Source organism: Arthrobotrys flagrans (assembly GCF_004000055.1).
Source record: "Arthrobotrys flagrans strain CBS H-5679 chromosome Unknown unitig_15, whole genome shotgun sequence".
Taxonomy (NCBI): domain Eukaryota; kingdom Fungi; phylum Ascomycota; class Orbiliomycetes; order Orbiliales; family Orbiliaceae; genus Arthrobotrys; species Arthrobotrys flagrans.
In genome coordinates, this window is record NW_027137545.1 from 4,243,010 (window position 1) to 4,264,402 (window position 21,393).

At 45.4% G+C, this 21,393-nt stretch overlaps 6 protein-coding genes across 6 annotated transcripts; 3 read left to right on the forward strand and 3 right to left on the reverse strand.

Moving 5' to 3' along the window:
- Positions 1-1,231: 1,231 nt before the first annotated feature.
- DFL_001158 (uncharacterized protein) lies at positions 1,232-2,404 on the forward strand (the record flags this gene model as incomplete). The annotated part of the gene is made up of 2 exons (XM_067629735.1): positions 1,232-1,461; positions 1,537-2,404. The coding sequence occupies 2 exons, from the start codon at positions 1,232-1,234 to the stop codon at positions 2,402-2,404; spliced, it is 1,098 nt and encodes a 365-aa protein (XP_067495726.1).
- Positions 2,405-3,987: 1,583 nt separating this feature from the next.
- DFL_001159 (uncharacterized protein) lies at positions 3,988-5,282 on the reverse strand (the record flags this gene model as incomplete). The annotated part of the gene is made up of 2 exons (XM_067629736.1): positions 3,988-4,481; positions 4,550-5,282. The coding sequence occupies 2 exons, from the start codon at positions 5,280-5,282 to the stop codon at positions 3,988-3,990; spliced, it is 1,227 nt and encodes a 408-aa protein (XP_067495727.1).
- Positions 5,283-7,994: 2,712 nt separating this feature from the next.
- Positions 7,995-9,326, forward strand: DFL_001160 (uncharacterized protein; the record flags this gene model as incomplete). The annotated part of the gene is made up of 1 exon (XM_067629738.1): positions 7,995-9,326. One exon carries the CDS (start codon positions 7,995-7,997, stop codon positions 9,324-9,326), a length of 1,332 nt encoding a protein of 443 aa, XP_067495728.1.
- A 2,249-nt stretch (positions 9,327-11,575) lies between these two features.
- On the reverse strand, positions 11,576-12,640 carry DFL_001161 (uncharacterized protein; the record flags this gene model as incomplete). Its single annotated transcript, XM_067629739.1, has 2 exons — positions 11,576-11,627; positions 11,862-12,640. The coding sequence occupies 2 exons, from the start codon at positions 12,638-12,640 to the stop codon at positions 11,576-11,578; spliced, it is 831 nt and encodes a 276-aa protein (XP_067495729.1).
- A 2,739-nt stretch (positions 12,641-15,379) lies between these two features.
- DFL_001162 (uncharacterized protein) lies at positions 15,380-16,927 on the forward strand (the record flags this gene model as incomplete). Its single annotated transcript, XM_067629740.1, has 1 exon — positions 15,380-16,927. The coding sequence occupies one exon, from the start codon at positions 15,380-15,382 to the stop codon at positions 16,925-16,927; it is 1,548 nt and encodes a 515-aa protein (XP_067495730.1).
- A 1,716-nt stretch (positions 16,928-18,643) lies between these two features.
- DFL_001163 (uncharacterized protein) lies at positions 18,644-20,185 on the reverse strand (the record flags this gene model as incomplete). The annotated part of the gene is made up of 1 exon (XM_067629741.1): positions 18,644-20,185. The coding sequence occupies one exon, from the start codon at positions 20,183-20,185 to the stop codon at positions 18,644-18,646; it is 1,542 nt and encodes a 513-aa protein (XP_067495731.1).
- Between the last annotated feature and the right edge of the window lie 1,208 nt (positions 20,186-21,393).

Below are 21,393 nucleotides of genomic sequence, written 5' to 3' on the forward strand. Positions count from 1 at the left end.
GTTCGGAGTTCGCCCTTCAACGCATTACAGGGATCAATCCTCGACAATGTTGCACTGGCCGCTTCTATTTTCATTATCTGATAGATATACGCTAGCAACAACTTGAAGAGAGATTATGTATATTCTGTACGTTTGTGGTATAAAAGTTTAGATGCCATCTTCAAACTGCTTTACAGGACCAAGCCTCTAATGAAATACCAGAGATACAAATTTATGATACTACAGGGAACTAATTTACTCCTCCAACGTGATCATTATAATGCCAAGAAGAAGACCACACCCGACAACTAAAAACGGCGGAAACTCATATCATGCATTTTATGGGGTTACATGTGTTCACCTCCATGCACGGATCGTGCCTCGCGGCCTCGAGACTAGTCAGACATCGAAATTAATTGGCATGATATTTAGCGCGTGCGGGGTCTCGCTCGTAAGGGCTGAGACTTTGAGAGGAAACGGGATTGCATGCAGCCGCAGTATACGTTGCCAGCGTTGGGGATGATGGACAACTGAGACCTAAGACGCTGGTTTGCGGAGCAAAGATAATCGTTTACATCATGGCAGACTTTTCTCTACTTATCTGTTAAACGGTTTACGTACTATACTGACAAAAGGTTTCAATTGGCTGCGACATACTTACGTCTCAACGGTCTATATCGATGTTTAAGCATCGATCGTTGAGTATCCCGTTTATGCTAAAAAAAGATCCATCGGAATATTTCCCTTGTTCAGGACCTCAGCTTTGGAACTTTTTGAGTTAGTCCGCTAGGAGCCTCATATATGCATATCCCGGTCAAAAGTTAACCACGCGAGACGGCTTCCTCCAGACTACACCTAATTACTTGTATCTGCAGGCACACTGTACTTCTAGGTATATACGGGCCTCACGATGGGCAAGATAGTCTCATAAACCAGCTTCCACGAAATATGAACCCTCTGCGTAAAAGTCGGTCTACAAGATGCCTAGACCGAGACAAATAATAATAATGTTGGCTTCAACAAAATCGATTGTGGGAGTTCCCGGCTTTTAAGAGAAAACGTTTAGGCTCTAGCAAGTCAAGTTGCTGGCTAATAGCACTGCCAAATGTTATAAAATGGCGACAATGGCCTCTCGAAGTCGCTATCTTCATTTCTCATTCACCGCAACTTCGAGCTAGAGTAACAACCCACTTGAAAACTTCTAGATTCTGTCTTTGCTTCGAGGCCATCTTCGAAATTCAAATTCCGGACAATGCGATTCGATACCAAGTCTGTGATTGTGGCCGCATTGGCTACGGTTGCCACCGCCAGTCCCTATCCAGGCGGAGACGGCTACTGCAAGAGCAAGTGCTCTCCAGATCAAATCAAAGATGCATTCGATGCGCCATCATACCTCCCAGACACCAAGGACTTCTGTCGAAAGTACTTTCATTTGCCGGCCACTACTTGGGTCACGAAAACCAAAACGGCCTATGTGACCAAGTAAGTCTGAGCGCTTGTCCAAATTCTTATATATTCGCATAATTATTAATAGAATACCGATTCCTTTTTTTTTAGATACCATACAGTCACCGATGTCAAGATTAAGAATGCCCGCCCGGTCACTCTCACCAATACCTACACTGAAATTCAGACTGTCACTAAGAAAGAGCTGTCGTTCACGACCGAAATCGCCGTTTCCACCTTCGTCAAAACTTATAAGTCCCTCATAACAGTCATAAACAAAGTAACTGAGACGGACGAAGTTACTTTGACAAGCAAGGTCAAGGCCACTGTCGTCACTACTGATACTAAAGTCGCTACTAAAACAAAGACCATCACCGCCACTTATACGATCACCAAAGTCAGCCCGAAGCCGTACTACAAGCCATACCAGAAGCGTGGAGACTACAAGATTCCTTCCTATCTCCCCCAGGACATTTCCCCAGACCAGATCGAATACTACTGTAAAAAATTCAACCCATACACCACAAAAACCTCGACTGTTCATACAACGGTCACAATTCCAACATATAAGACAATAACAGTCCACACGTACACTACAGTGACTCCAACCACTTTTGCCACAGTTACCGTTTCTTCGGTCGACGTTCAAACTATTACAATCCCAAAAACATTCACGAAGACCATTTACAAGACTTATTACACAACTATCGACAAAATTGTGAAGACTATTACCAAACCTGTCGCGACAGAAACCAGTACCGTCGCCACAGCCCTAATCACAGTCAAAACCGATACTCTGACCGAAACTACCGTGAAGACGGTTACTGCAATAGCTACTAAGACAGTTACTGTCACTAAAATTGCTTATTGCGATAAGAAGGGATCACCTTGCGATCTTAAGTATCCTGAAAAATGTTGTTCTGGGAAGTGCAAAGCCCAGGGCAATTCCTATGGCCCGCCAGTCTTTGCCTGCTACTAGTTGACACTTTTCAGATATCTGAAAAGTGCACTCGTGCCATGGCGCTACGGCACAATGACTCCACTTCAGCGGGCACTCCATTGGTAAGAACAATTAAATTGCAGTTTATTCATATGCCCGAACGGAAATTTGGTGGTATAGTAATATGGTGCCTTACATCTACAACAAAAAAAAACCCTTCATTTCGCTCGCATTCTATCTAAATCTTCTCTTTCGAAATTTCTTTAGTGAGCTCGCTTCATGAATTCATCGCAATCAAATGTATGAATACAAGCTGTTTTGTGTACGATACGCAATATTTGTCAGATAGCCAGCAAGTCGCAGAATTCACAAAGAATATACTTAAAATGCACCTAAATATTACTTTGTCAGGGATGAATTTGATGCTTATAGTATTCCTAGTTTCGACTGGCCTTGTGCCCAATTTTTATGGTGCTCATATCAGGATTAGTATATCACTCAAGCTTGAATTTGAACATGTATGCGTATGTATGTTGACCAGCTATTCCACACAACACATAATTCGACAAAATACCACAACCTTATGCACCAACCTCATCCTTGACAGGTACTAGGTGGTATCCGTAGACTGGTAGGCCGGTAGAATTCAAAAAAGTATTTCTAAAATATAATATTAAGTGAGAATTGCTACGGGAACCCCCCAAAACACCCCGTATGCCCCCTTTCCAATAATATATTTCATTAAGAAAACGATTCGTGATTTAATTGTATTATGTAGAATAAGACTACTGGCCTGCCTACTGATTAGCATACCTACCTACCGACCTACCTACCGACCTACCTACTTCCTACTTCCCGCTACCTATCTACTGTGCCAGAAAGGGGGATGATATTAATCCGGTATTAATACGCACTTTTCGTCGTACTACCAAATTAATTATAATATTAAGTAAGTAACTATTTATACTTAGGCATTGTAGTTTTCAATATGCATTGAAACGGTATTAAGGCTGAAAAATTCCTTGTATTTGGATTGGAACGGTATTGAAAAATACCTTCCTTCCGGCACAATGCCTACGGGCCTACCTACGGGCCCACCAGTTTACTAGCCTACGTACCTGTTTTCAAGTCGTTTCGGCTGCTGCTAGTAGCTTACGAGTAGGCCGATAGGTGCGTAGGTAGTCCGGTAGGTAGGTCGGTAGGTAGGTAGGCTAGTCAGTAGGCAGGCCAGTAGTCTTATTCTACATAATACAATTAAATCACGAATCATTTTCTTCATGAAATATAGTATTGGAAAGGGGGTCTCCGGGGTATTTGGGGGGGTTCCCGTAGCAATTCCCTATTAAATTCAAGATGGAAATTGTGTCTCCGCCGAGATGGGGCCGATCGAATCTGAGAATTTGTAGCAAAATTAAGTAATCGAAGGTACCTACTTAGTATATATACTTTTCACTTTGGCGCGTCATTATCATGACTACAAGATAGACTTCAATTTATATCCACTACGTGAAACCATACTCTTCGGATAATATTTACGGACGAAAATTAATGTTAAAACAAGCCAAAAAAAAAACTCCTTACACCGTCAGTCCTCGAGACTAAAACCGACTACCGATTAGAACCTACCAAGTACTCAGCATACGAGACCGCCTATTTTCAACTGCTACCTCGTCCAAAACTCCTACACAACGACCTCCAACGAAGTTCTGCCACCACTCGTTACACCCATATGCTCGGAGCTCGTCAACTACGCAGACGACAGTAAGAGCTCCTAAAAATGTCTTTGTGTCCTCAAAAAGAGGCGTCGGCTCGACACAAAAAGACCCATCCTCGGTTTCATATAGAAGATTAAGACACCAAATGCTACCAATGACTGTGAAAAAAGGTACGCAAGAGACAATAGTGTCTTCTGCACCTAACGACCTAGCTTTCAGCAATGTCGACGCTGCCCCAATCGCACCGTGTCTGCGTGCTTCCAACAGATCTCCAGTCGCAGACTTAACTTCCGCCAGTGCAAAGAGGGGTGAATATCGGCAAGTTTGAAAACGGGTAGGGTTGAGAGAGACGTATTTGGGATCGCTATGTAAATGATTCCTTGGGGGTGTGATTTGGGTTCCTAGGATGAAGTGTGAGCATGTGAAATTCTCGTACACGATCGTACGCTAATTACACTAGGGGAAATACCTGTATCTCCGCCCAAGCTACGCCCTTGGATATGAATAGCCACCCCGACATCCGGCGCGTTTTTGGGTAGAGTATTAAAACGACGGTCTGCCGCCAAGTGGACTTCCAACCGAGACTCCACCTCTTCATCAAGTCCAATACCTTCCAAAATCCTAACAACTAAAGGATGCCAGCCGCTCTCCGGGACTCGATCTATCGTATTATGCATGGACTGCCGGACAATATAGTTGATATGGTCAACAATATTCCCGGTGGTTTCTGTTGAAAAATATGAATCATCCAGCCTCTCTCGTGGGTACATGCCCTTTAACCGGGCACGTTCCCATATAGGAAGACAACCGCGAGTAAGGCGCCGTGGATTTAAACGCCTTAGTAACCCACTAGTTCCGGCTGGTAACAAGGCGGTAGAGTCGCCATTTAATCGGATAGAAGGTATACACTGAGTAAGGTCCACTGGAGGTACCATCTCAGAGCTAGAAACGGACTCGTCATCTTCTACCAAGCTGAAGTTCGATAAACTGGTAAGATCGTCGTTCGAAGATAAGATATCTTCGTTTACATATTCTTGAGCATCGTGCGGCAGGTCCGTCGTGGTGTCGATTCTGGAAAGCCAGCTTAGAACATGTATACGTGTAGAAGGAAGTGGGAGGCAGTTGGAGAAATGCTTGATTCTTGCGTTTAAAGAATCTAACGACTGCACGGAGCCAGGTCGTCCAGGAACGCTAGAAGACATGGCGTCTAAGTTGAAATCTGAAATGTATATGTCGTGGAATTCGGTAGGCCTCGACAGGGGTTCTAGGATACGATGTTTCGAAACGAAAGCTTTAAAGCTATATAAAGTTCAATATGAAGTAATAGCTTGTACAAGAGTAAAAGTACCCTTCTCGAGTTCTATCCTACTAGAATGCTATTTAGCTAGTAGTAGTAGAAGGGAAACAAATCAAGGATAAGGTCGATCGAGCCTAGGTCCTCTCGATAAGGGGTTATATACCAAGGTCAGATAAGCGATGCAGCTAAGCATCTTCTGCATGATTATTATCCCCACTCGCAAATACCTACCGCAATTTCGCGATGCATAATGTTGCCCGGGCATCGGGGATCCAGGCCCCAGTATAACAGATCCCCATTTGTATAGCACTACGCCTTGGCGGAGGGGTTTCTCTAAAGCAGTAAGGTAATTGAATTAGCTAGTCTTTAGCATGATATATAACTGATTCCACGACCCCGCAGGTCGAGGCTTAGTGCCCAGTTTAAGAATATCTCCCGAATCAACAAGGATAATAAGCCTGGTATCAGGAACAAACTACTGCACATTCGCTTGTGACCGACCAACTAGTGCGATGGCGTAGCCACGAGTATTTAAAAACGAATGTTCAGGCTGGATAAATATAAACCCGCCTCTAAGGATGCATTGAACTTCGGAGTCTATCTACCGAACTTGACCATAAAAACGCCACAAGTGCAACTACCTGCATGCCTCAAGAGATCGTACCGAGACAACTACCATGTGTTTCTTCAATATAAGTACTTAAGTAGGTAAGTAATGGGGCTCTTTAGCACCAATACTAGGTAATTACTATGGTAACGTATCTAATTGTGCGGAATATTATAGATTTTGCCCCGCGATTGAAATATCATCCTCCGGTTCAGAATGGTAGCCACTCGGAACCACATCTCCGTAGTAGAAATACCAAGTCCCTCCCGCTTTTCCCTTACATATTCTCTCCAGGCGGTATCCAAATCTAGACATCAAACCAATATAAATATGTAGCTATGGCGTGCATCACAAGTACCATTCCTGATAGACTTCCCACAGCAAGCCAATAGCCATGCACACATGCCCCTCTGTGCATCTGGAACCTGCAATAGCCTCGAAGCTTAAAATTCGATACTTCCCATCGCAAAAAACCCTCCGTAGATAGTCTTCCGGCTTCCTAGTTTTACGGAGCAGCCCCACAACCGGTCCGTGCCAAGGCGAGATCTCTCTAGTTGCTTTTTCTAGATGGGGAATAGTACCACTTATATGTATGTACACAGTTACCTCATCGGAATATTACTTCTAATACGTAAGAATTGTGAATTTAGTTCGCATTTATTAGCGTATAGTCCTGGTTAGTTCTGGTGGCAGATTTCTGATACCGCGCATTCTGAGGCTGTGCAGCAATATCTGATGCATCACACAATTTAAAGGTTTTCCGAAACAAGCTCGTATGTGGCGTCATAGAAATGAAAGATCTAGGAAATTCTGCCATCGCCGTTAATTTATCGATCAGTTGCCGATTTAAACCGTGTTCGTCAGTGTTATGCAACACCCACTTCAATAAACTAAGGAGTATCTGTTTCATAAACTCAGGCCGATATCGATCAATTGAGAAAAATTCACTTGATCGAATATATGTATCAAACTTCAAGTAGAATATTAGACTACCTAGCCTTTTCGATTGATGGAATCTAAAGAACGGGTCGATTATTTGTGATATAAAACTCACCAGCGTAGCTTAAGCACCTCCATCCCAAAAGCTATTAAAAATTTTTATGGCACTGTCCCCAATAACAACGAAGATAGATGTCAAGCTCGGACATGACCTGGGCAGGCGCTGGATGCCAAGCACCAGCCTAAACCTATAACTTCTAACAACTGCCGCAACACATCAGGGGCCTAAATTCCAACATAGTCACCTCGACTGCCCTCACGAAATCGAAAATACGTAGTATGGTATGGTCCGCAGCAACTGAATGTCTGCATATAGATTAGCGACAGAAGAATCATGCCACTTTCGTATCATGTGGTGAGCATCGTAAAGGGTTTTATCCCGCAGCCGGCACATACGTTTGGCTGTGTTCTTTGGCGTTGTATAGTATTTTAGCCGATATACCCGTAACTGCAATACGAGATGTATAATCCATTGGCGAACAATACGTCTGCCCAATACAATCGATAAACTACTGCCAAGGGTATCCGCCAATGTTGCACAAGAGCTTTCATTGGCATGGGTGGTTATATATTCACATACCCATTACGTGAAAGGAGCCGCAGCAGCACCTTGGTGCTGTATTCACAAGGTTTACTGACCATAATGTCGATGTCATCGGAAACAAAACTCCGACATGACAGCGTACTGCGGAATTTCCAAGACCTTGGACTGCCGATATCTAGATCTTGTTCACTATCGGCAATATCTTGCGGGGGCGTAGTATCGATGCAAGCCCTGCAAGGTCAAATCGACTCCGAACAAGTGCACTGACCATGTCGACCACTGCGCATACCCAAAGTATCGACTTATGAATGCCGACCCGGCTTCGAATTCCCAGATGACACTTCAACATATAAAATGAAGTCTATATCCTCTGTATAAAATTCAACATCCTTCAATAACTAGAGAACCATAGTAGGGTCTACAATCAATATCTCATACTCTAGTCTTAACCTCGCGAGTCCTCGACGATGTCCACCCTATCGACTCTTAAAACCTTAACTTTGGCGCTTGCAATCGCGATTAATCGCACTCAAGCGACTGTGGTTGTCCCATATGTTTCTTATATTGGTCCCGGACCTTTGGGAGTTCCCAATGAATTTGTTCGCAATCCTGTTAATGAATCTGGGGGAATGTTCCAAGGTCGTTTTGGCATCCACCTCGCTATCGGGGCCCCTCCTCAGCATGTCTGGGTCGCTCCTCACTTTTACGACTCAGAAACATACGTCAAAAGCGCTAGCCTCTGTGAGAACAGCACCCAAATCGAAATTTGTGAGTCTGGATACAGTGGCATTTTTGCAGCCAACGAAAGCTCCACATTCGAAGGGAGCAATGGGTCGTCCTTCGGCAGAGACACCGTATCAGGCTTTGATGCCGTTCCAGATCTCAAAAATGATGAATTCAAATTTGGAATCCAAACCACCGACGAGCCAAATTTCGTTGGTCAAGACTGGGGCACGCTCGGTCTAGGCCCTAACTCTACGTTTCTTCAAACCTTCTTCCCAGGCAAAGAGCAGGTTGGGATCTACTATACTGGTGGAAACAGCACCCATGGCAAGCCAGCGCATAGCATCCCTCCACGGCCCTTGGTTATCTACGAACTTGAATTCGATGGCTACAACCAATCCCATTTTATGGGTGATAAGTTCACTCAGCCAATCGGTCCACCCTCGCCCCTCTCCAATAGTTCCAACCCATTCACACTCAACGTTACCAGTATTGTAGTCGGCAGGAAAGAAATCTTGGGTGGCGACTCATACATCGCAACGGTCGACCTTTCAGGTCGTACCTCCAACATCTTTCCATCTTCAGTATACAAATCGTTCGTTGACGCTACAGGTGCCGCAATTATAAACGGGATGCCGGCATACGACATTCACAACCTTCCCTCGACTTCGATCCCGGACGAGTTGTACAATCTCACCATCTCATTTATTAACGGAAATCGCGGATTCACTGTCACCATCCCCCAAGAGTTCTATATCAGCTACATCCAAGGCCTCGATCCCGACCATGCCGTGGCCAATATCCTGAACGCAGATGATCCACTTGTTAAGCAATCTTGGCCCGACAAGGGACCTGTAATCGCCCTTAACCAGCTAATGTTCACTTCTTATATTGGCATTGATCATGCTGCAGGGGAATGGTGGTTGGCGAGGGCCGTTCATCCCTGGGACGAGCCAGCCAATAACAATACTGCCGAACCTAAGGAGAACGCCGCGGCAGGCGGGATCGGAGACAATCTGAGGAAGGCGATGGGAGCTGCTGCAGCTTTTGCCACTGCTGTCGTCCTGTTGTGCTAGAAAAGCGGCGTGCATGGTTGCATGATAGGATCTCGCCCGGCCTCGACCCTGATTGCAATATCGCAAAACTTCGAAATTTGATATCTCTTCCTTTTTTTTCGAGTTGCCGAATTAAACGGCCATCTGCATTCTTGCATTATCGTCCATTGTACGACGGGGATACCTGCGTCTAACCCGAATCGTCGGGAAGAAACCCGGAAGGACAAGACAAGGGCCGAGCGTTTAATCTTGGAGGTTGACTTCATGATGCTTAGTCCTAAAAATCTTCATCCAGGGTTAGGGCACGAGGGAACCATTGGTGCAACTTTCAACTTGCTAGGTTATGCTTCAGTTTCCCTAAAGTGCCATAATGAAGAAAAGGAGGGGGCCCATATTCGTTATTTTGACATTTGCATTTCGGAAAAACTCTTTCATATTGTAGGGGGAAAAACAAAATAAAAAATAAAAAATAAAAATAAAATTTAAGTACAGAAAAAAAACATGCGTCAACTTTACCTATTGAAGCTTTATTCTCATGTAATATATTTCCTACTAAGAGGTATTACAACCCTAAATTTCATATCTTCCAATATCACATCCCAGAACATCCCACACCAATATTAATATGCAAAAAAAGGTCTCAGTCTCTCCGAAAATATAGCCCATGCTTCTTCTCGAGGTTGCCCCCGAGCCGGGATATAATTTTTTTTTCGCTGCAATCACCCGGTTATCGGAGCCCAAAGTAGTAATAAGTCGTGCAGAATTGTTTACTGCCTGCTTCATTCTCCCCTGTACTCTAATTGTTCATCCGCCGCCAGCTAGCGCCAGAGGTGGAACGGATGAACAATTGGCCCCCGGGAACAATAGGTGCTTGCCATGCAAGCGGACCGGCGGTTTTTTCTTGTGGTGTGTGGGTTTTTCTTTCATTTCTGTTTAACGTTCCTTTCTCGACTAGTTTAAACGTTAAACCTCAAAAAATTGTCGGTGTTTCATAAGGCAGATGAGGTATTGGTATAAACCGAGGGTGTCATCTTGAGACAAATTCGACAAAAAGCCCACTTGACAGATTCAATCGAGGATTTGGGGTAAAAACTGGCCGGGCGGGGAAAGTCCGTTACCCTTCCATCTGAGCAGGCATGTGCAATGCCAATGCAATGGTTCACGCGATCAACTAGAATTTTTTCCCACCTCGCTAAAAGGGGGTGGTTTGAGGTTTCAATTGATAGTCCGATTGATCCAATTCGCAGGGTTAATTGCCATGTTGGAGCTAGCTATAACGCTCAAGCTTTTATGATTTTCACCTGGAAGGAGACCAATTAATATGTGTTTGTGAATCAGGGTGTTTCTCATTGACGTCAGCCGGAATTCGATCAGCTAATGTATATACGAAAAATATGAATAGGAAGGTGAATTAAATGATATCGTGGTGTATTAGATTAAAACTAAAACCATCGGATCTGATCTACAGGGCCTCTTTTTCTTGCGTGGTGATACATGTACAGGCGGTGTGTAAAAAGACAAAAGGCCAGCCAACTTGTGGAGATATCCCAACCCTTCTATGCAATGCGAAAACAGGGAAAAGAATGAGCAAAAAAGTAGCTATGCTATGCAAATGATAGGTCAAAAAACAGTGGACGCTAAGAATGAAGGGGAATGAGAACAAAGGAGATACGTATCGTACATGTACAGAAGAAAAGGAGGGAGAAAAGGATGAGGGCGTAACCATTAGAAATGATAGGGGAGAGAAAGCGAACCCGAGCAAGCTATGCAGGAAAAATGCCACAAAGAAAAATAAAATATAAAAAAATAAAAAAATAAAAAAGGTAAAAATCGCAACCCGCACCGGAAAATGTATGCTGAAAGCATTAGTACAAATGTTGGCAAATAATAAGTTATCGCAAAATGGATATAGGAAAAAACAGACGAGAAAAAAAAAATGAAGTCTATCAAACTCTATGGGAGTATCATGCTCGTTCAAAAAGCAAAAAAAAAAAACAGGCAACAAAGCAAAACAGAATTTGAGTTGAGATTCGTTGGGGTCGTTAAGGTAAAAAAGGGAAAAAAAAAATAAAAGTGGAAAATTCGCCCGGTGGTATCATCGTGCAGGTGGTATCACTATAGCCGAAAAATGCAAAAGAAATATGTGGAAGATGCTGATTAAAAAAGTTTGGGCACTCCGTGGAGCAGAATAAGGTGTGGGATATCAGAAGGGAGGTTCCGAAGACCTAAGCGCCGGAAGGGGTATTCGTTGGAGAGACCGGTTCTTGCATTTACAACAAGAAAGATTCATCATCAGGATCCAGATCCGTGACAAACATCGAACTATGGACAAATACGAATTAGCGATTTGCTCGAAGTGAAAATTTTTTCTTCAGCAATGACAACAAGAACGAAAAAATGGAAAACGCGAGGTGACTGGCAGCTGCGTTTGCACCAATTGTGTCCTGGTCTATTCGCGATTGTGCATATGCAATTCCCAGGATGGAAGGGGAAGCATTGGCCGGGAAAGGCTGAATATAAGGTAATGGAATCAAAAAGAAGGATGCATATACATACCCAGGTAAATGCGACATGACTACACCCTTCAGCCTGCTCTCCTGCACCGCCACCTGTGGAGTGACACCGCAACCCCAGAATACTGGCACTTCATCATCAGGAATATCCACAAAGTCGCCAAAGTCGACAAGCCCCATTTCGATCTTGCGCTTGACCCCAATCTTCTCGGCTCCCTCCCAGCCCCAAGCGATCGGCTCGCCATGTTGCTTGACGTATTGACCAGTGATCTCTCGCACACGAGGGATATCGCATGGTTTATAGCTGCGCATGCTAACGACGTAGTATCCAGAGAAGACACCGGCGGAGTTGAGTGGGATGTTGGTGACATACATGGGGACGGCCATGTTCTTCTTGGAGCACATTGGTTCGAGTCCGGCTTCCTTAAGCGCAGTTTCGAAGCTGTATGAGCAGCCAATTAAGAAGCCAACGTGGTCATCAGTCCATTCGTCCATGATATTGGATTTGCGACGGGAGACCAGCTTTCCGTCCTTGAAAACATTATAGGCTGGAATATCTGTTCGAAGATCAGAGTCGAGAGCTAGTCTGCTGGTGTAGTCGCCACGGGAAGTGTACTCGAGGAGAGGGCATGGAACAGGATTTCGGAGGCAAAGGTTTCGAAAGTCTTTGGCATATCGGGATGGGAGGACGATGAGATTTGCTTGCATTGTTCGCGCAAGGCCGGATGTCGAGCCCTTAATTTCGCCCCTTCGGATCTTTTGTCGTAGTTCGTAACTCGAGTACTCCGGTTCAGAGGAGCAATTTGTTATTAAAGCAGGCATCTTGTATGTGTATTGCTGCTGCTAATCTACAGAGGAGGGTGAGGAGGGGCGAGTATATTTATAGAGGAAGAGATGAAAGGGATTTTTAATTTATAGCGCAGTGCAAGAGGTCATTCAATAGCTGTATATAGGCCAATCCTCGAGGATATATATACTATATTATATAATATGGAAGATCAAAGAATTATTTCTGGTTGAAGAAGGTGTGGATCCGAATATAGCGCTGAAGACGTCAAGAGGAATGTTAATGTTAAATAAGATGGTGTAGTATAGTAGTGGATGATGCGGTGGATTTAATTTTTAGATATAGGCTTCAAGAAAAGGAGGGATGGCATGGTGGGGAGTCACTAAGAATTATATATCGGATCTCGCACTCAGAAAGGTCCATTCGGACGAGGGACCAAAGTGACTGTTGTTGTATGGACGATTGCCCGGAAGCAGATGCCTGGAGGAAAGGTGGGAAAAAAGAAAAGCCACAGTGCGCCCAGGAAGAAAAAACCTCCCAGCTAGCTTGCTGCTCAAACTTCATGCCTGTCTCGCTTTTCCACCAGGCCATTTTCCAGAATTGTCTTGGGCCTGTTTCGGTGCATCCACTACCACGATGCATGCTCCTTGTTCCTGGGCCCTGGCACGGTGTTTCTTGTTTTCTTTTTCTTCTTCTTTCTTTTTGGGAGTTTTGTTCGAGTCGTTCAATCACAGAAGAAAGACCGGGTTTTTGGTCAGATGTTGGGTCATTTGATAGGGCTAACGCTGCACCACGCTTGTTCTCGTTCGCAAATGGGAAGATAATGGGAGGGAAGGAAGAAAGGGAGATACCTTCCGCCACCTCGCCGTATATTATGGTAACGTAACTCAAAATCTCGGAGCTGGATAGAAGGAAGGAAGGAAGGAAGGAAAGGTGAATTAATCCCACTCCAACCCGAAGCCGTCTACGGGATTTCGCACCCACGCACACAATCATACTACCTATATGGTACAAGCACAGGCACAGGCATAGGCAACATTCAACAAACATTTGAGTTTTGGAAAGAAACATGTTGGATTAGAGGCATCGGGAGGGGGTGTCGGGAGGGGCATTGAGCGGAACACTGCACAGTCCGCCTAGCTTGATCTCGTAATCTCCTTCATGTTGCAAAAGAGCAAGAACAGTAAGCTGGATATCTTTGGCTAGATACGTATGAAGTATGTAATGTACCATATAGAAACCGCTGCAACCAGACGAAAACATGTTGGATCGGTTTGGAAGATGCAGACCGACCAGGAGGAAAAAAAAAAAAGTGAATGTGGCATACGTAGCTGGATGGGGATACATTTTTTGAACCGAAGCTAACGGCTACACGCTAACGACTGGCCGCCGCAAATTACTTCCAGAGATAAGGAAAATGACCATGAGGGCAGCTAAGAATAAAGTCGTTTCTGACATGCACACCCTCCCCGAGCCACGTTTTTTTTTTGTATCAAGACGTTATTTTTGCCCTTCGGTCGTTTGGTATCGTAGGAGCTCGTCGGCGGGATTACCGTTTGGATTGTTTCAAGAAGGAAGGCTTCGGTCTATGCATCCGGTTTGGCACCAAATTTGAATAAAAATGTGAAAAAGATCGGATGAGATTTTGGTGCCTCTTTTTTGTTCAAGCTGTATGTCCTGACATACATGTCAGTGCGCTGTCCTTCTAGAAGCTCGGTAGATTTTTCGAACAAGGAGGGGAGGGGTGAGGGAGGGTATACTAGGGGTATAGCATCATGCAGCACTGGGGCATTGCCAGGTGTGCTGACTTTCGACTGCAGTGCAGCAGTGTGCATCCTGACACTATTACACTGACAATAGCATACATGCGATGCTATTCGTAGACGTAATATTATATCTTGGAAATCAAATCAGTAAGGACAATACCTATCAATCTACTAACCTCCAGCTAGACCGGAGATACAAAAGTTGCCGTCGCAGGGGACCAAGACCAAGAGTCTTCCCCCAGCTAGACTATGGCCCTTTCCTGCAAATGTCCATCTGATGCACCACGTATTTCCCGGTTCATCGTGATGCTGCAGCCTCAGTCCATTCTCCTCCGCCCCAGCTAGGTCTTTTTGACAAAAGGGGTTGCCTGCAACTAGCTCCCCAGGGTCCCCGGAGCTGGGCCCGAAGCATCCCGATAATTGGCCCAGACACGGACGCCTCGAAACCTTTCTCGCTTTCTCGCTTTCGGATTGAACGTCGGGTTTTGCTGTACCAGTGTCTCACAGGAGTGCACGATGGTTCAGGCTTGTCGGAACAGCAAGTTTAACCGCTTGTCAAAATATCGTCAAATTCAAAGCAAGGTAAAGTTGCAGAGGATTCGTGCATAAAGGTTAAAGCGCACAAGCTTATACACACCTCCATGTAGTATACGTTGATTCATACATATCGCATATCACAACTACCTAATTATCATCTCGCACCCGAAACGAAACCAAAACCAAAGCCAAAACCCGACGGGATATGGCGAAGTTAATCTCATGCGTCTTTGCTTACCGCTCTAACTCGACGGCCCTCGCAAAAAATCTGAAATTGTCGCGGGAGGGTGCACGTGTCTGTCTTTTTTCTGCCTGTTTCCGATAGTGAAATTGTGATATTGCTCGTTTTCGCTTGATATAATTTTCGGGTCCCACACAAAACGGCAAAGCTAACGGCATTTCCAAGGCAAGCAGCCAGGCGGGCTGATGACTTAACCCGTTCTATTTTCACAGATGAATGCTTGGTCATTCATGCTCTTCTCACCTCCAGGCCCTGCGACCGCGACTGCCGCAGCTGTAGGTATGACGCGGGGCACTGCTGGCCTTCTGCGGTCAAGGTGGGGTACAGCTGCAGCTGCTCTCACGAGACCTCGAATTCTATCCACCACCCTGACATCCACCACACGCTCTCGGCGAACAATTGCGGCGTCGACGGGTTTCACTGCGAATATCCGGCTGTGCGGCTTACTGCCGTCTAGATCCTCTTCATTACGGCAGCGTCCGATATCCCTCCCACGCGTCGTTGCATCCCGTCGATATGTCTTCAGCCTCGGCACACCACCTCCTCGAGCGGAGAGTGATCCTTCTCCAGGACCTCTCCCACTACCAGACTTCGGTCCCAATGAGCCTAAACGGAAGGTTCTATACTCCTATGTCGAAGAAAGAGCCCGTAAAGCTCCTCCTCCGGACCCGGTGAAGGGAACATGGCGATGGTACCGCTGGAAGATCTTCACAATCTCCGGTCCGGAGTATGCTGAAAAGACTCCGTGGACATGGTTCAAATGGCACTTGATAGGTTCTGGCAAAGTTGTCATCTTCGTCGGTTTCACACTGGTCAATCTCTACCTCTTCTACTGGGGATGGGCAACATGGTCGATCGAAAGAGAATCGCCTACGCCCAAAATCTTCACGGAGTGGGCAAGAACCTGCATGCAAATCATGCACTATTACGCACACTGGTATCCAGACCTCCCAATCGCTGCATTATGGGGTCGCGACGCTCTGAACAGTCTCGAAAAGCAAATGGAAAAGTTTGGTGGATGGGACAAGTGTTCGCCTGAATGGCAGAAGCAATATGTCAATCTCTTGTTCAAGGTTGCAGGACTATGTCAACAGGTTGCAAAGGACGAGGATGCATATATCTCTTACAGACGTATGGTCGCTATGGACGCAGGGATAGTGGATGCGACGAGGCGGTCGCGGTCTTACCTCGGCATGGGAACAGCTGCCACCTCTATGGGCAATATCGAAGAAGGGATAGAACTATTCCAACAAGCTGTCAAATTCGCATTGGAAGCTACACCGGAAAGCGAAAGGCCACCGTTGGATATTACAAAACCTGTGCTACCCGACCCAAAGAATCGCGTACCTCCTAGCCTCGATCTGATTGAAGCGGTTCAAGCCGTCGGCGTACAATACTCACGCCTCGAAAAGCCCGCGGAGTCACTTCCTATTTTCTTGAGCTTACTCCGCACTCTGCAGGCCCTTCCTGAGGAACGAAGGGATATATGCCGGGAGGGATATGTTATGGCTTACGTTGGCGAGGTTATTTGGGCGTTGGATAAGAAACAGGATGGCCTGAAGTGGACAAAGAAGGCTTTGCTGGAAGCTGGGAAAGGATGGGATACAAGGAACAGTTGTAAGGAATGCGCGATTTATGCGGTTGCGAACGCGATTACAATGACCAGGGAGCTAGGGGTCGTGAAGGGTAAGACACAGGAGGACGTTGATACGGAAATAAGCGCGCTGAGAGGAAGGCAGAATTGGCTCAATAAGCTGTCTCGAAGGGAAAATGATTAAGGGAGAACCAATTTAATCAGATGTGTGACGTCAAAAAGGCAGTTTCTCGGGTGGAATGGACATGTACCCACCCATCCCCGGGGACCACTCGGGGACCGAGCAGACGCCGATTAGTCATTTTTCTTGGGGATTCCATTCACGGACGCCCCGGTTGTACATAGCGATATATTGTTGCAATGATATATGCATTCAGATAGACTAAAATTGACCCAATACTCCGGACCCGCCAGCTCGGATAAGTTGAGATAACTAGCCTCGTCTCTCCGTGCAAGACACACGGATTTCTCTGGAGAGACAAATCAGCTGGTTCATTACGTACGCAGTTCCTAACACAAACTCCAATCCCCCAACTTCAGGCGGAAGAATTATCGTCAATTGCTCATCGCCTGATATCCGAATAGCCGAAAAAGGGTGCCTACTAATTATAATACCGTCTTCGGCATCGTGCCAGAAAAGAAAAATGCGGAATGGAAGGCTTCGGATGCGGATGACCGATCGTGACGACGAAGCATCTCTAGAAGGCACCCAGTCTTGGCTTGCCTTGGAGTATTCTAGGATCAAGGGTTCCACTCTTTTCGATACGAGAATCGAGGGAAATATTCGAATACGATGCCCCATCCAGTCACTTAGTATAGTTATAGCCGCCAGAGACCGAACTTCCATGTTAAGGCATCGAATCTGACGTTTCGATACGTCACGGATACTACTCGTCACAGGAACTTTCGCAAATCTATTAAAAAAATCAAATCCTTTAAAGTTTCCATTTTAAGCATAAAGGCCAATATTAATTGCGACAACAGCGAAACCCTTCGATTCTATCTATATTCGATTCCTGATAAAACCTAAAACCGACCCACGTGTGCCCTTCAAATTTCCATGCAAAAACAGCATCGTCAAACAATGCAAGATCTCGCGACATATATAATCGTAATCAAAGGCTGAGTAATCGATAGCGGCACCGGCGAGCAACCGACATCGCCCGAACCTATAAACATACACCAGCACACACACCCCGCCAACCGCAGTACATACATACATGCCTGCAACTTGCACATGAAAGAAAGGAAGACAAGAAGGAAAGAAACAACGACACAATGCATTTCATTACCCGGGTATCAGGAAATCTGCACCAGCGGGTTCGTTTCAACTGCACCCCACATGCCCGTTAATTAATCCGAGTACCAGTACCTTGGGTAAGCATACCTCACCCAGTGCTGCAACAGCGTATGTATTAAAAAAAGATCCAGTTTCTCCGATGCGCGACGACTGTACACCCCTGTCGTTCGCCCTCCTTCTCTAAAAGATCGTGCACGGTCTTCGCCCCCCAACCATTTTACTAAAGAAATCTACGGAGTACGAAAAATGCGATATGCGAACTGACATTGCATTAAACCTGAAACTGAGTATCAGCCTTAAAAGCTTTAAACTTTCCCTCTAATACTATAGATGGTTAAACTTGGCACAGATAGTACGGAGAAAATGCATAGCTTTACTCAGTTGAGTAATCGACATGCAGAAGCTTCGAGCTACAAAAAATCCATATTGCCATTTTCTAAACGTTCGAACCGAGTATCCCCATCTTGCATGCGCCAGCTAACTCTACAGTTTATCACCGCCACAATTATTTTTCCAAAAAGAAATCGCACCAGTAAGCAAACGAACAAAAATGAACAAAACAAAAAACTGCAGAGCAAAGCCGCATCCCGAGGAATTGGGTCAAACAAGCCCAAATATCCCGGCCAATGACGTCAAAACACCCATGCACAGCACCGCCCGAACGCCGCTGTCAACAGCCACGCCTCCTGCACCGTTCGGCCGATCCGACGGAGTCTCTGGAAGTGGCACTTCGCCTGAGTTCGGCACCTCCACGTCTTCCTCGCCCTTTTCACCCAGGGCTCGGCTCGCATCAAGTGATCTGGCAATGCTCCATTGGTTACGTTGATAATCCACGAACAGATATGAAAATAACAAGATATCGCTTCCCAGGGTCGGGCCTGAAAGAAGTGTACCGTTTGCACTTGAATCCGCTCGCTCCACGTTAGTGATCCTCGAGATGGAACGCGGACGACGAGACGCTGGAGTAGATCGGTCCAAATAATTAACATCCTGAACCAAATACTGCTGTGGGATCTTTGTCACGAATCCATTGGAAAATCGAACTGTAAGATTCCACTGTTCGGACAACAATGTAGGAACTGTTGTGTTATACATTGGATACGGCGCTTCTCGAATCCAATCGTTATCATCGTCGTCATCATCAGCATAACCATTAGCACCAGTAACAGTTGCAAATCTTTTATACACATCCCGGGGAAATTTTGTGCCAGGTAGATGTCCAATATCAATCCTTGCATCAAACGGCTGCGAAAGAAGTTCTTGTCCATTGATCTCCATTGATTCAACTCTAGTCGACAATGGATACTGCCGTTGATCTTCAGGGAAGGCGGTGGAAATTATGCCCCCGGTTGACTTTGCTACGTCCCCGCCATCAAAGTCGATTTCAATACCCCTGTTTCCGTCCATTTTAGGAAAAGAAACCCCGAAAACTTTGTTATTTGGAAAGAAGGTCTGCAAGAAAGTCGATTCGCGGTTGAGCCCCAGAAACCCCGGAAAGGCTACATAGTCGTCGTCGTCGTCTTGGTGGTCCAAGTGTAACCCGACCTCAAATCCTTCTCGAGTAAGGTCCTGGGACGCATTAGGAAAACTCACGGTTTCCCTGATCATAATCCCGTCCACTATATCACCTTCAAAGCGTTGGCTCGAATCATAAGGCGTTGGAGGAATCTCAATCCTTTGGTTTAATCGCTCAAAGGATCTGCTCAATTGGCTTCTGAACAGTCCTTGAGAAACAAATTCACACTGTACCGCTTGTCGATACTCGTCTGTATCGTCAAGGTCGTCGTCGTCGTCGTCGTCATGGCATGACGATGCATTTCTAACGATAACATCCTTCAATATCAAAGAAGGTGACAACCACACCGTTTGTGGGGGTGTTCCAATCTGCATTCTAAACCCCTGTCTGGTAACTGGGATCTCGCCGAAGTTGCCGAGACCCGGACGCTTATCATTATCATCATCGTCATCATCATCCTCGTCGTCGCCGTTATATCTTCCCGGGTCACTAAAGACCAAAGAGTCCAACGTGACATTAGTGACGTCGTAAGAAAGCGTATTGAGTGCTTTAGCAACGCCGGGACGGTTGGTTGGAAGGCCTAGCTGCAGGAGTAGGACCACAATTGGAGTATGCGGGAACATCATTGTTCAACTTGAGCCCTTGGGTTCGGATTTTAACAAATTTGTTGTCTTAGACTCAGGTGATTCTTAGGATTGGTGGATTATGTTTGTTGGTATCGGATCCGGGTTCCGTTCCCTTTTCGACGTCACGATGCAGCGGCGGGTTACACAGCGGGAATAGTGTAGGCGTCTATAGACGGACTACTGTAACCTCGAGGTATAATTATTATTTTATTATTTTATTTTTCTTCGATCTGTTATAGGTGAAGGATTTATAGCCCAATCGTGAAGGTTGGGTCTGATCTCGGTGCAAGGCCAATTCTGGAAATAATTCTGCAGGCGTGGTTCGCGTGGAATGCGTTGCCGGGTTGAGGTAAACCGTCAGACTCGGGGTGGTGTAACCCAACCGAACTATCGCTAGAAACGGTAGACAGTAGATCGTCAGGGAAGAACGAGAAAGGATAAGAATAATGATAAGAAAAAAGTATGCCTGAAAGGTAAATCGAAAGGTAACCGTAGGATATAGAAACTCAGTAAGTGAAAGAGGTATGGACATCCTTGAAGATGAGATGAGATGGATATGATTCATGACCACGGACTTTAAATAGACAGACAAAGCTACGTACAACGATTCATGAATCGAATGTCAACCCTGACAGCTACTTGCTTTACAAGCCCTTAGCTTTTTGCTTCGCAGAAATCATTTTGGTGACCGTGTGGAGATCATTGACCGTAAAGTCAAGTTCAAGAACTTCCAAGCGTTACGAAGCCACATGCGAAGGGAAGTCCAAGACTCCACAACTTTCAAGCAATTCGGTGATATACACCTTCGATTATAAAACATCTAAGAAATTCCAAGAAGATGCAATGGAACGTACAGGATCGAACAAACAAACCTCATGACGATTTAACACTGTTGTACTTGGTAATAAGGTTTTTGAATTTCCTAGAACGTCGGACGATAGCATGTGCTATATTTATATTTAAAGATGCCCAGGATTCTTGTAGACGAACCAACAAGCGAAGGTCTTTGAAGCCATGGTATTGGCATTTTCTTGTACCGATCTCTGCCTCAATTGACGTGTCATCGGAAACAACTTTAACATTTTCTAAATTCTGGGCAGCGTCTTAGCATCGACGTCGATGCAACTATACTTCATAATTTGCTACTTGACCATAACGTCGACATACGTCGGTAAACGGGCTATGCTTTCGGCTCTTCTACGTCGGCA